This window comes from Lygodium microphyllum, chromosome 21 (genome assembly GCF_053477565.2).
Source record: "Lygodium microphyllum isolate KBCC chromosome 21, Lygodium_microphyllum_v1.1.10, whole genome shotgun sequence".
In the NCBI taxonomy this organism is placed as follows: domain Eukaryota; kingdom Viridiplantae; phylum Streptophyta; class Polypodiopsida; order Schizaeales; family Lygodiaceae; genus Lygodium; species Lygodium microphyllum.
In genome coordinates, this window is record NC_141155.1 from 19684388 (window position 1) to 19699147 (window position 14760).

The 14760-nt window shown below is 44.7% G+C and overlaps 1 protein-coding gene across 1 annotated transcript in view; it reads left to right on the forward strand.

Annotated features, from left to right (window-relative positions):
• The window catches only part of GSH1 (glutamate-cysteine ligase), a 102742-nt gene extending 88705 nt beyond the window's left edge, over positions 1 to 14037 (forward strand). Inside the window, exons 15-16 of the mRNA XM_087661470.1 lie at positions 12708 to 12799; positions 13326 to 14037. Of these exons, the coding sequence (XP_087517596.1) occupies positions 12708 to 12796 (89 nt within the window). The 3' untranslated portion in view covers positions 12797 to 12799; positions 13326 to 14037. The remainder of the gene's footprint in view (positions 1 to 12707; positions 12800 to 13325) is intronic.
• Positions 14038 to 14760: the final 723 nt, after the last annotated feature.

Sequence of the window (14760 nt, forward strand, 5' to 3'; positions counted from 1 at the left end):
TGTTTGAAAACATTGATCAAGCTCCTTGGTCTAAACATTTAGTGGACTAACATGCTTTTTCTTGCTTTGGATGCCCTTAAGCAAATGTGTTAAGGATTCACATTGATAAACAAGATCTTAATAACGTGCAAACTCCTATTGCTCTCGATTTTTCCTATACTGGACAACAGGACTCTCGAGAGAAAATGCAGTATCATAGTCGTGGTGCTGATAAGTATACCCAATAGCTTGCTACATGGCAATGCTACCATAATGTCAAAAATAAGTGCGACACTGCTGACACAATAGTTGTGTTCATATAAAGATGTCACTAACAGAGTCTATAACTAAACTGGGGAGGGTGCTGCAAACAAAAGACAACATTGCAAACAAAAGATAACATTGTGCTTAATGAACTTTCAAAAGAAGCTAGTAAAATCCAAAAAAGATTTTACTTGCCTTATGGTCCTCGAAATAGGCCAATCTAGCACTACTCGAACCTTTTTGGGATCAATGTAGATGCCATCAATCAAGATGATTTGTTGAGATGTAAATGCTTCATGCGAAACAAGTGCTCTCCTCTTAAGAGACATTAGACAATATATATGTGGTTTGCATGTTTCTCCAATGACTTACTATACATAAGTATGTTGTTGAGAAAAACAACTATCCACTTTTTTTAGATATAGATTAAATAAATCATTCATCATCTGTTGGAAAGTTGTGGGAGTATTATTCAATCCAAAAGATAAGACCAAAAACTGAGTGTCAATATCGTACTAAAAAACGTAGCCTTTAAAACATCCTTAGGAGCTATCTGTATATCTGATGGTATTTAGACCTAAGGTCAATCTTAGTGAAATAACATGTACCATATATAGCTTATTTATAAGATTATTCATTTGAGGTAACATATATTTGTTCTCGACGGTGAGTTTATTAAGATTCTTCTAATCTATATAGAGTGTATCATGCCATTCTTCTTTTTTGTGGGAAATACAGGCACGCTCCACATGAGGTTTAATAGGTTCAAAGAAGCCCTTTGCTTGGTAATCTTGAAGGTTCCTAGCTATCTCGTCTTACTCTTTCAGTCTAAATTGATAAGGTTGTTGAGAGACAAGATGGCTATAGGGAAACATCTCGATCCTATGATCTAATGTATTGTGATATGATACAAGATACAAGTCCGTCCATGATATTAGACAGAAAGACATCAATGTGTTCATGTAGAATCGGATCCAAATATTTACTTATATCAGAATTAGTATTAACATTATTATTGAGACAGACAATGATATTGTATAATTGATGATAGGACTTTTTCGACAACAGGTATATAGATAACAATGTTTGGATCATGAAAACATTTATTGAATTCCAAGGCTAATATCATATGTACATTAGATTCAGTGATCTTGGAGAGTGGACAGCCCTTGATCACATGAAATCGATTAAGGTAAAAAGAAAGTACATGAGCTTTATAATCCATGTATAAAGATGATGATCTGTCAAAGAACCGTGGAATGCCAAGGATGACATCAACATGGTTTAAGCTTATCAATCAGAAGTCCAAAGACTCATGGTACTATGGGATCAAAAGATCCAATTTGGTCACCATGTGGAGTTGAACTCTTTGCACTAGTCAAGATGAAAGAAAATTGTAAATAGAACGGTTGTCAAATAACACTGTAAGTGCTTAGCCATTAATATTGCTAGTGACTTTTAAAAGGTCATATGGGCCAAACACCATTTTATTTATGAAACAACTATTGCAACTACTTGCATTAATAAAGAAATCCTCTTCTAAAAATTCAAAAGAAATGCTTGGAGTCTCCATTCTGCTTCCCGAAGCTTTTGAAGTTGATTTCGCTCTCTTATTGTGGACACTCTTTGTTTCTGTGAAAGTGCTCAGTTTGATGGCATGCAAAATGATGACCTTCAAAGCGATCCTCACAGCGAGTTGCTCTATGCTTACCATCCTTCTTTTTACGTGACTTTGAAGGCAACTGATGGGATGTTGTGGGGATAGAGTTTTCATTGACTTGAAGGTGGAGGGAGCTTGATGGGACCCACTTGTTGACTAGTTGCCCCTACTTGGAGTCAAAGTATTGCCAAAATTCTTGGCGTACTTGTAGACGTCCTCTAAAGAATGTACAGGGGCGTGGAACACCTCGTTTTGATAGTCTAGCAGCAACCCAAAGAAAAAGTAAGGTTCCTCATTTGATCAAATATATTATATATTATCACCATCAAAAGGAAAGGGACATGGATTCTCAATTGTGGCACCCATGTAAGTAATCATGAGGCACCCCTTTTGATAGGTGTAACAAGCCACGAGCCACATCACAATTCTCACACCTTGTCTTTGGTGTAGTGCAGCATGTGGCACCACCTTTGCACCCACCACTTGTAAAAAAAGGTAAGTGATGCCCTACTTAACATGACACATACATCCACACCTTGCCCAGCGCAATTAGCTGAAGCCATGCCTTGTCCAGCACGATGCTTGCAGCTTTCATTTTCTCTCCTTGTTCTTGACAAACACCGTATGTCCCACCACATTGCAATTCTGTTCATGCTGCCTACAGTAGTAGTGATGAAATGTCAAATTGCCACGTGTATCTCTGTTTCACTCCTCTTCTTGAAATCCTTGGTTTCTCTCTCCCTAACACCATCTTATTGTCTCCCCAACAACACATAATAAATTTGTATAAGAATAATGTTAAAGATAAAAATTAACCATAACATCAGTACATTAAATGCTAATGCACCCATAACATTAAATCTAACATTAATTTTAAACTTAATGTTGTCATTAACATTACATGCTAACTTAAAAACTAATGATTGATGCCATTTTGAGCACAACGTTGCGACTACTAACGATGGTCTACCATGGCATCCCGTACCACCAGTCCACACTATTTTGGTGTATGGACGTGTCAGCCTATGGGCCAAGTGTCCACCAAGAGTGGTGATCATACAATGAATGTGCACACTAGAGCCTTGAGTCCTATAAATAGAACTCGGCTTCCCTAACCCCAAAGTGCTCTTAGTGCATTCACACTAAGTCACTTCATGACTCCTGTGACCAATGCTATTAGTGCCCATTTGGATACCCAAGGATGTAATAGCTCCCCTCCTCTATTTGCTTTTGTGGTGTCTTTGCCACTTTTGCCAATGAGTGGATTTCTTGTTCACATGTCTTTAGTGCCTCTTTCTCCTTTAGTAGTTCTTCTTACACATTTACTTCTGTTTTCTTAAATGTATTCAATTCTTCTCTCAATTCCATGGTTTGAGATTTGCAAGCCTTTATCATTTTTTGCATTTTAGTTTTCAATGTGTCCACTTCGGATGACATTTTGTTTGCAAGTAATTCTTAATCTTTATTTGCATATCTTGCATCTATGCCTTCTGATCTGCTAATAATTGAGCCTTGACCAGTTCTCCTATTTCTGTTCCAATTCCTATCGGATGATCATGAGATGAAATTTTGTTTTTCCTTTCATTCATGGTGCATAATGCCTGTCAGATCCTAGGGAGATGGCCCACTCACAGACCCTATAAGGGTAAGTCTTATACCGTGTGTGCTTAGAAGGGGTGTGGTACACTGCTTCCATTGGTGATTGTGTCAGCTCTTGGTCAGATTCGTATTTCAAATATTCCTGTTCCATTTTTTAATGTTTACATTTGTCTGCATAATTCATCCCATGATTGATTGTAATGACACACTATCAAATCAGTGCATTTGCAAGCTCCGTAATCTTTCACAATCGCCTTTGTTGTCGACACCATTGGTTCATGTGTGCCTTCACTATTTAGAGGTAGAAATCACTGCTACATTGACTACATCCACTGTAGCATTCACTGTTCAATGCTGAATTCAGTACCGAGGTAATTGACAGTGAATGCTGAATTCAGTACTGAGGTAATTGTTGTAGAAGTCTTTATGGAGTGTAATTAGGGCTCACAGTTGCCTTCACTCTTTCCAATACGTTTTCTGCATTAGATGTGTTCAGAACTGCATTATTACCAAGGTCACTTGCTGCAGGTCACGATCGGACTTGCAATATCAAATCATAGAGCATATATGACTGCATCACCCTCATGACAGTATCCAATGCATTGCTACTGCATTAGTTTCAGATACAACTAATTGGTCACGACTGTTGCATCACAGGTTTTCAGCAGTCTGAAGCATGGCATCACAGGTTTGTTCCCCTAGTGATGACAGTGCTGCAGTTGAAAATGTTGTGTCCTAGGTTACTTGTATTCCTGCATTTACTGCGGTTTCTGGTTGTATACTGTGTCACAACAGCAGTGACAGGTCTCATTTAGTACAGGTGTTGCATGTCACATGGAGGCATCCGGAGCTCGTGATCACATATTTAGCATCCTAAGTGAGGCTAAGGTTTGCCAGTAGTCATACATTAGACTAACATCTTTTAGCAGTCACACATTAAATCATTCACACTAGCAATTCATGTCAGACCATTCATGTTGACAGTCATGCATCAGACTTTTAAGGCCAGCAGTTCATGTCAGCAGACCATTCATCGGACAGTCGCGCATCAGAATATTCATTGGACAGTCACATGCCAGACTCTTGAAGTCAGACCATTTGTAAAATGGTCACCATTTGCATCAGACCATTTGAGAGATGGTCACCATTTGCATGGACTCTTCAGATCAGACCACTTGAGAGTCACATGCCTAGAAAGAAAGAAAGATCTATTAACATCTCTAGAAGGCCAGAATGGCCTATGGGACCATAACTAATACAACTGGTATCATCATCTCTCATCAGAGAAGAAAACAGAAATATGTCTAGGTCTACATGATAAATTGAAATGTGAAATGAAAAATATGGAAAACTGAAAAACCGAAAAGAGTAGTGTGTATCTCCCTCTTAGTGTATGGAATCCACCAAGACTTTGCAAGCTACCTTTGACTGAGTCACTGTGGTAATCTTCATCTGTAACGAGAAATCGTGACGCGAATGTGTCGCATACGAGCATGTCTACATTGCTGAGTAGGTACCCTAGGGCATCATGCTTTGCATGATGTTGTAGCTTTGTCTATTGTGATGCCACTTGATGATGTTCCTCGATGGTGCCTGTCAGTACGAGATGTAGTGTCTAAGTGGCCAGGGGGTCAGCTATACTGAAAAAGTTTGTAATTGCTCTTTGGAGGGGTGGATGTGGCTAGGGTTGCCTGTGATCCCATAATAATTTTGCTTTGCACTGTTGGAGCTCCAATAAGAAAGGGCCCAGACATCTCTGGTCCTCATAGTCCATCACCCATCTTAGTGGTCCAAAGGCCTCCTTAAAGAGGCAATGGTAATGGCCTCGGATATCATAGTATACAGTGCATCTACACATGTAGTGTTTCTTCGTCTCTGGCTCCCATCCACAAGCCTTGCACATCCTCTCATTTGTTGCAACATGGCTCCATCGACTTATTTCAATCATCACCTGATGTGATGAGGTGCGGATTTATCCAATAGCAACTCGAAGCCCGTGAGAAAGTTGAGCATCCATATATCTCGGCCTCACTATATCGGGAAGTCAAGCCACTCCTAAGGTATCGTAGTGTCAATCTCCCTTCTCCTCACCTCAACTCCTCCGTGGCATCCTGATGCCCGCTGCAACACCTCCTGGTTCGCCATCATGTATACCTCCCGCCATGTCCTGATATGGTATGAGCCGGGCTGGCCTCCCAACTAGCCCATTGGATGTGGGGGCGCTTGCCAATCTGTACCCCCTCCTGATCTCTAACTTGGGGGTTCCAGATCACCGGTTGGTAGTCTATCCTCCTGACAACTTGGGGGGCTTTGAATAAGGGCCTCATGAAGGCCCTGCCACACACGAAGTAGGCTGCAGAAGAGGAAGGAGGATCTAGGGGGTGTGATCTGGGCCGTTGTAAAGAGCCATTCCAAGGACGGCCTCCAATCACCGCCAAGCCTTGGTCTGCACTCTTGGAGGCCCTCATGCAATAGGACCTTCCATGTTTGCCCTTCTGGTGTGAGATCACAGAGTACTAGCTTGCCCAAAAGGGCCAGACTCTGATACTCTGGGTCTATGATTCCAAGCCCTCCCTCAGATCGATCCTGGATGATGGTCACCCATGCCACCTTGGCCCGAGAGTCCCTGGAATTGTCGGACCCTACCCGGAGAAAATTCCGTACGAGGCTGCGAAGCTGAACTACATAGGACGAGGAAAAGCACCAACACGAGGCAATGTACTAGGCCGTCGCTAGGAGGACCTGGTTAACTACCAGGGCTCGGCCCGCTAGGAAAAGGTGAGGAGTGCTCCAGTAAGTTAGCTTCTGCCGAATAGTATCGAGGATTGGAAGAAATTGCTGGGCCGGAGTGATGTTGAGTCCCACTTGGAATCCTAGGTAATGGACGTTCTACCCTCTACACACCCATCTAAATCCGAAGTGGACACCCCATTCTGTGCTAGAATTCGGGTCTGTAAGGAAACCAACTGACTTTCGCCAGTTGATTTTTGCTCCCGTTGCAGTGCAAAACACCTTGAGAGCTAGTCTCACTCTCTCCAACATCAGCTCATCATTCTCTATGTAGAGTGTTGTATCATCTGCATACTCTGAGTCTAGCAGCTCTGTCTCCTCTCATCGGAAGTCGAAGGCCATGTAACCCTCTCGCACGTGACCTGAGGAAGTAAGACATCGCCTCTGCAAAGAGTAGGAACAGATATGGGGCGAGAGGGCAGCCTTGCTGGACCGATCTCTCTAGCCGGAACTCCTCTCCTCGCCTGCCACCTATGAGAAGCCTGCTGGTAGCTGATCAGTAAAGTGCAGAGACCCTGCGGATCCATGCCTGGGGGAAGCCGAACCTCACCATGGTAGCCTCTAAGAAGTCCCAATCAATCCTGTGATAGGCTTTCTCAAACTCGAGGAATAGTACGGCCAATCCTTGACCACTGTGCTGGGTCCACTCCATTGCCTCAAAGAAGGTGAAGACATTGTTTAGGATGCTCCTATCTTGGACAAAGCCTGTCTGTGTGTCATGAATGATGTCTAGAAGCATAGGACAGAGTTGCCTACCAATCATCTTGGCCAGTGCCTTATAGACCACTGACAACAGGGTGATCGGTCTCTAGTGGGATAGCTCCAACCGGTCTCCCCCTTTGGGGAGGAGATTGATAAGACCTATCGATAGACTCCCTAGCATTCGCCCTGAGCTTAAGATCTCCTCGAAGGCCAACAGTAGGGGGTCCTTCACCACCTCCCAATAGGTAGTGAAGAAGGCCTTGGAAAGGTCATCGGGCATTTCTGCCCATCCTGTGCATGGAAAGCCTCCTCTAGTTCCTTCTCTGTGAAGGGGTCTAGAAGGGAGTGTGCCATCTCCTCTGATGAGGGACGGGATGTGATCCCAGCCCATTGTTTGCATCACTGTCCTTTGGCTGATGCTATCTCTTGCTGGAAGAGGCGTCTGTAGTAGTCAGTGGCAATCTCCATCACCTCATTTGGGCTGGAGCAAATCCTCCCATACTGATCTCGGAGGCTGCGTATATGCTCTCTTGAGGTGCGGGGCTGGTGCAACTGGAAGAACTCCTAGCACATCATGTCCCCCTTTCGCGCCCAAAAAGTTGCTAAAGTGCGGAATGAAAACTCTGAGCACCTGTCCTCTAGGCCAGCGACGGCCACTCCTGTGCACACCTCCTGTAGGAGTCTTTGTGTGGCTGCTAGGTCCTGCTGGAGTGCTCTCTCCGCGTGTGAGGTTTGCTGCTTGGCCTGTAGGGCTACCTCCTGGCAGATATTGATCGACTCGAATAGGGGCTCTGCAACCTTCTCTGGCTCTTTAAATCAAAGATCTTTAACTAGCCTTGGCCCAAAAAAGCATCTTCACTATGGGTAAGGGTTGCACAATCAATAGCCCAAAGTAGATACCTCATTGATCTAATGCAACATTAAAATAGCCCAAGGCTGCCCATCAAACAATCATAACAGTAAGAAGAAATCCAATTGACATGCTCTAGCACGTGTTTCCTCCAACCCCAAATTGCCATCTAATTTGATAGAGGTTGTTTTTCCCCATGCTACTACATGCCACTACTGATTATCCCCAAAAAATACCATAAGAAGAAATGAATACTTTTATCAATTTAATTCCATGAAGACACAAAGAAGGGGACCACAACTGCTACATATAGGGCATAGCTTGATACCTCTTGCCCCACTCGGCAAGTGGTGCCTGCCAATTGGCCTACTTGGCCTCCGCGAGAGCATCCCCACTCTCCCACATAAAACTTGTCCAGTTGCTCTAGCAAAACTCCACCTAGCTGCTTGTATTCCCAAGAAAAGTCTAGCGATCTTTGTCTCCTATGGAAAGTAGGGTCTCTTCAAGTATCGCGTGCTTCTACTGCTAGTAGAAAGACCTCCCATGCCTCCTCTTCCCTAGCCATGCCCTGGTAGTTTCTGCCTCTGCCTTGCTGGTCCTCTAAGGCCTCCAAGGTATTGAAGTCTCCTCCAACAATCCAGGAGTCCACCTCTAGGAGTCCTGCTATGATCTCCACCCAAAACCTGTTGCGTCTCCTAACCTCAGTAGGGGCATAGACATTGAGGACTCCAAGGTACGAGTCCCCAATGTTCAATCTGATCCAAAAAACCCTCCCTGCCATAATCGTTCCATGGTCCTGCACACAAACGGTGAGACTCGAGCCAATAGAGGTGCATACGCCACTACTCTTGCTGTGGGCACCGATGGCGTGCTCCCAGTAAGTGTGTGAATTGCTTGGGAGTACCTTCCCTACCCGTTGGGCCTGTACGGGAGTGAGCTTGTGCTCCTGTAAAAGTAGGATGTTGATCCATCAAGTGAGTGCAGGCTACAACTCTTGTTGAACTATCAACTTCCTGGAACCCCGTGCTCCACTGTAGTGGAGGCTGTTCACATTCCAGGATGTAAGATGTAAACTCATAGAGAAACCTGCAACTGACCGAACAACCATCTGTTCGGTGTGGAAGCTATGGATGAAGAAGAAGAGCTATGGGGCATGCGGATACGCTTTATTGCAGGCTTAGACGGGGAGCTCCATTTCCCCATGGTAGCCCATGGGGGTGATAGATGCACCTGGTGGTACCACTACAGCATGTATCAGCCAGGTTGAGATGTGTGACTCTGTACACTGGTAGAAACGGGCTGCGCTTGTGCCAGGGGCCACTTGATCACATCCATTAGAGCTCTCCAGTGTGGAGAGGCTCGAAAGATAATGCTCAGATGTGGGACCTGAGCCCCGGCCCACCAATTTATGTCCATCATGCAACCTGGCCATTGCTGGGAGAAGAGTGCCAGTCCTACTTCCATCCAGCGGGAGATGTGATCTGCCACCTGATTCTTCACCTCCTCCTCTATCTGTGTCATCGTCTAGTTTCCTGTATGAGAGGTCTGAAGGAAGAACGCATAGTTTGGTCCATCCGGTGGTGCTAGTAGATGGACCTTGCCGCTCCTTGACTTACGAACCATGAAGATTCCCACCTCCAGGGGTAGTGGAAACTGTCTGTGCTCCGCAACTCTCAGGTAAGACCACAGACCACACTGAAAAAACTCCTGTGGTACAACTGTGCCTATCTCGAGAAAGTGTGACGAGCGGCAAGGCCGGATGAGCTGGTGGCTGTGGGGGGGGGGGGACTAGGTTGCTGGTGCGTGGAGGATGTCAGTGTATTGGGCTCCTCACCTCCTGTTGGGGTGGGGGGGGGATTCACCTATATTGGGTGGGGATCAGGGGGATTGATCGGCGGAGGAGATGGTGGTGAGGGGGAGGATTGAGGGATGGTGGGGTGGTTGGAGACACAAGGCGTGTTGGGGGGGGGGGGGGGGACTGTGGGGGGGAGGGGAGGGCGGAGGGTGTGGGGGATGTGGGCCCTCGGGTGAGGTGGCATGTGACATCTCCGTAGGGGGTGGATGTGGAGGCCTGTGGTCTTGTTGGGTGGGGCGAGGAGAAGGGGGGGGGGGGGGGGGGGGGGCATGTGGTGCTCTGCCAGGGGGGGACGCTCGCCCTCCTACTCCCTGCTGCAGTGGCTGTGTGAGCGGCTGAGGCCGTGCCGTCTCTCTCTCTGTCGTCTTTGGACCTGTGTGAAGCCGTCCGTCCACTTGTGGGCCTATCGGCGAAGCCGCCTTGGCTCCGAAGCATGTACAATCTGTTGCTTGATGCCCAAAGTCATGGCAACGCAGGCGCTGGCTAGTCACAATAACCTGCTGCCTAAAGGAGTGTCCGCCTACCTCAATCTCCAGAAACTATGGTATGCTCTTTGTCTCTTTCACTGCCACCCGTACCTTTGGGACTTTTGTTGTTGTCATTGCGTTTGCGAAGGAGGCGGGAAGGAGAGGGCCGAGGAGCCGTCCAAAGTCCTCCACTAACTCGCGATACTCTATTGCTAGTCTAGGGAAGAGTAGGGTGATCGGATGTCTAAGGAACCTGTTGTGGAGTGCGAATGCCTCCATTGTGAAGCCATTGTACCAGGGAACCATGTAGATGACCCCCTTCGTGGAAGCATAGGGTGAATTGGCCACTAGCTTATGGGCTGTGTCTGCCGAGGTGAGTCATATCATGAAGATCCCTTGCCCCATGAGAATCGCCTCCATGATCTGCGCAGTGCCAATGTGCAGCATCATGGAGCGAAGCCAATCCCAAAGCTGGGCCCTGGATGGGGAGTGTCCTACGACGTGACCAATGATCACTGTTTCTTTTAGCTCTAGCTCTGTGGCATGGAATGCTAAGAGCTGTTCCTCATAAAGGACGGCTCGCAAGGTGTTTGACTGGGGGGACACCCGCAGAATGCAGCAGCGTCTGACGAGAGGCTTCCATTGCATGCCCCTACTGAGAACCTGCCAATCACACTCTTGTACTGTGAGGGGAGTGTTGCTGCAAATGGAGGGAGCAACCCAGGGGGCGAGGGGCGATGGCGAGGAGGGGGGGGTTTGTTTTCTGGCGATGATGGGGGCACCGGGCGCCACATATGATGGCGTCAGATCAAAGCCGCACGGGTGGGGGGGTCTTGGAGTTGCAGGGTGAAGGAGATCAGGAATAGTGCGTGGGTTGGGGGGGGGCCTGGGGCGTCAGATTTGAGCCGTAGAGGGTGGTGGGCTTGGAGCGGTGGATAGAAGTTGCTGGGTGAAGGAGACAGCGTGGGGGAGGTACTAAGGCCGGCAGGGGGGGGGGGGGGGGGGGGCGCAGTGGCAGATCAGCGATGATTGGCAGGAGAAAGGGGGGGCGTGGTGGCAGGTCAGTGGTGATGGGTACGAGCTCCGCCCAAAGCTACAAATGTCCATGCAAACCTAGTCTTTGAAGTCTCCTTCCATGAAAACTGTGGCCCTTTGAAAGTGACCCCAAGTATACATATTGTCTAACCATTTCCACAGGCTGACCGTCATACATAAAGTGATGCTTTGAGCGTGTCACCCAAGCTGCCGAGGTATTAAATACCATAATTTTAGTATTTCCAAGATTAACCTTGAGGCCTTTCTGTTCGCAAAACACATGCAATGCATCTAGATGTCGCTGTAGCCCCTTAGGTGAATTTGAGATGATCACAATATCGTTTGAATATAACAAAATTGGTATCAATACCCTAGCCAAGCTAGCTCCCATACCACCCCATCTTTGTATGTAATCTTAAATCTCGTCAATGTACAATCCAAACAACAAAGGAGAGAGCGGACAACCTTGCTTTACACCAACGGTTCTAGACACTGAGTTTGTTGTGTCTCCAAGCACTCGTACTCCTAACTGCCATTGTCTCATAAAATGTATAAATACACCACTGCATATCCTTTGGGACCCCAATGGTTCGCAACCTTTTCATGAGTCTTGCACGTGGTACCATATCAAAAGCTTTGAAGAAATCCACAAAAAAACAATAGATATTTTGCCTTTGTGATCCTCCCTCCTCGATCAAGGCCCGTAGCGTGAATATATGGTCTAATGTATTGTATCCTTTGTGGAAGCCAGTTTGTCCTGCAGACTGTATCCCCTTTGTTTCAGCCACCGACTCAACTCATGCTCCACAATAGAGGCATATATCTTTGCTAGCATATGGCCAATTATAATAGTGTGGTAGTTGTTAGTGACCTATGGATCTCGGCTCATAAAAATTGGCACTATTGTGTGGTCACGCCAACTTGCTAGAAACCCCTCACATACAGCTCTATTGAAGATATTTGACAAGATAAGGGCCAATGCATAACATGCATGTACAAAATGTTTTGCTACAAGGCTATCTTGATCATGTGATCTCCCATTCTTTAACCTCCAAATAGCATACCTCACCATTTTGTCCATAAAGAATCCACATTGTGTTGGCCTAGAGTTGGATGGATAGGGAATTTGCTCTTGTGATGGAACATCATACAGTGCACTAGCATGTTCATGCCAACCGTAGGTGATGTCAACTAAATTGGGGGTTGTCTACCATGAAATTTCCTCCATGACTTCTTGCTGTCCTTGCTCAAAAAGAGCTGATACATCTCAGACTCCACTTTGGCTAGATAATCCCTCTTCTTTTTCTGCACAAGACGACGGAAGACATTCTGTGCATGCTTGTGTGTGCATGTCCCTAGTGTAACATCCTTAGTGCTTTTTTTACATCACAAGGTCGTGCATTTTATGTCAAGGCAATTGTAAAGCATAATAAGAGCATTGATAATAAGTTATCATACACTGAAATATGTAGATTTAGGACTCATCTGATTCCATGTTTGTTGCAGGCATAACTCCTGCAGAGAGACTCTTGGATTTATACAAGAATAAGTGGGGTGAAAGTGTTGATCCTGTTTTCGAGGAACTCCTTTATTAAAAGGTATACCCAAATCCATCTTTGGAATTGTGCATGGTTTGAACATCAACTGTTGTCAATTGATAGGTTCAATGGCGCAGCCTTTCTTGTCATTTTGGTGGCAGTTGGCTGACTAGTATGTACTTAAGTGCATGTTGTTCTCTCCTTTTGGGGGATTCTGTCTGGTTGCAGAATGTGGCCATCTTATTGCTAATTAAAGAAAAAGGTAAAAGCTGTGCTTTTCATGGTGAAGAATGGTTTTCTTGTTTTTGGTGTGATCAAGAAGAGCTTATTGTGGATATAATGTAGTCGCTTGGCCTTTGCTTTTCATCATTCAACCTGAGTGGTTTTGTGTTCAGTCATTTCAAGGAAAAACGTGCGGCTACTTTTGTGTTCAGTCACTTTTGGGCCTTTTGTCTAGGGTCTTGATCCATGGGCCTGTATATGCTCTTGTAATTCCATCCATTGAGCACATCAAGGGTATGCATTTGTTGAAGATAAAATCTTGTAGATTTTCTTTCATCTTACATTAGCCATACTGGTTATGCAGAGCCAAGCTTTGTACCTGTTAAGCCCGTGGAAGTTGCTCTTTCATAACAAGGCCAGTTTTCAAGTTGGCAATAAACCTCTCACGCATGTCAGAGAAAGGCCAGTTTTCAAGGTTGGCATAGATACCGAATTTCGCTACAAAATAGCAACATTCATGGAGATTAGAGTCTTTCTGAAGTTCCTACTGCTAGATGTCTTTACACTGATGATGCATCAGGATGATGCACTATTAGGGATTGCTCATCTGGAACCAATACCAGCCCCAGTAATAATTCCAGAATCAGCAACGGGATGCAACAGATATGAATCAGTGCTCATTTATGCGAATCTTTCCTTTTCTTGCTCTAGATTCAAAACGCTAATTGTGGGATGTGACAGATATGTAATCAGTGCTCATTTTTGTTGATCTCTCCTTTTCTTGATTTAGATTCAAAATTTAGGCTGCTGTTAAAATCAAATATGTAATTTTTGTCGATAGTTGTTATGCAAATCATTACATGTTTATATTCAAGCACAAATATTATTTATCCCAAGTTTATTTATGTGCCAGTTACCAAGAGTTTGGATCAGTCTTGACCTTGTGTAACCTTAGAAATGGCCTAAAAACTTGCATTTTCGGTCTGAAGATCACATTGTAACAGTCTATGTTGATGCAAATTACTTGCAGCACATGTAAGTTGCATGATTGTAAGGATCAGCTGCCTTTTAAAAGGATTAATCAATAGTGTTTTATCGTAAGTCTATGCAAAGGTATCAGGCATTTTGGAGCCAACATCATTGAAACTGTCCTTTGAATCTTCAATTGTTGATGTATTTTGCAACTTAGGATTCATGAAGCATCAAAATATATAGAGAAAATTACCAAAGTGCCCGAGTGTGCGTGGAAATCATTTTCTTACACACAAAACTTTAGCTCAAATCAAATCATTTGGAGTCATGACGCATCAAAATATATAGAGAAAATTTCTATTATGGACAGAGATTTTCAATTTCCACAAGAGATGAGAAAGGCGAGCATGAGAAGGCCGAGTCACCTTTCTTAGCATTTGGATATGGTTTACAGATTGTGTAGGTAAATGTTCATCCAACACTCGTTAGAATAATTTGATATTAGTTATACCATGGGAGCCTTTTAGGTAACCATTTTGTTCTATGTTTATGAAGTTTATTTTTGAGATATTTATTGATAGGTTTTTTTTGTCTCAAGAAAATAAATGGTAGATCAATAAGGATGATCTAATGCCTTTGAGGGATCTTGTATCTTGTCGAATGTAGATGTTTGTAAGCACAAACAAGTAAATCCAATATTCTCAAGTGTACAAGTGGTCAATATATTCACACCTCTAATGTTGCCATGAAAATCTCACTAATTTCCCTAATGTTGGATTTAGACACACCCTTTGAAGAGCGATCACCCTAAACACCTATTCAATGCA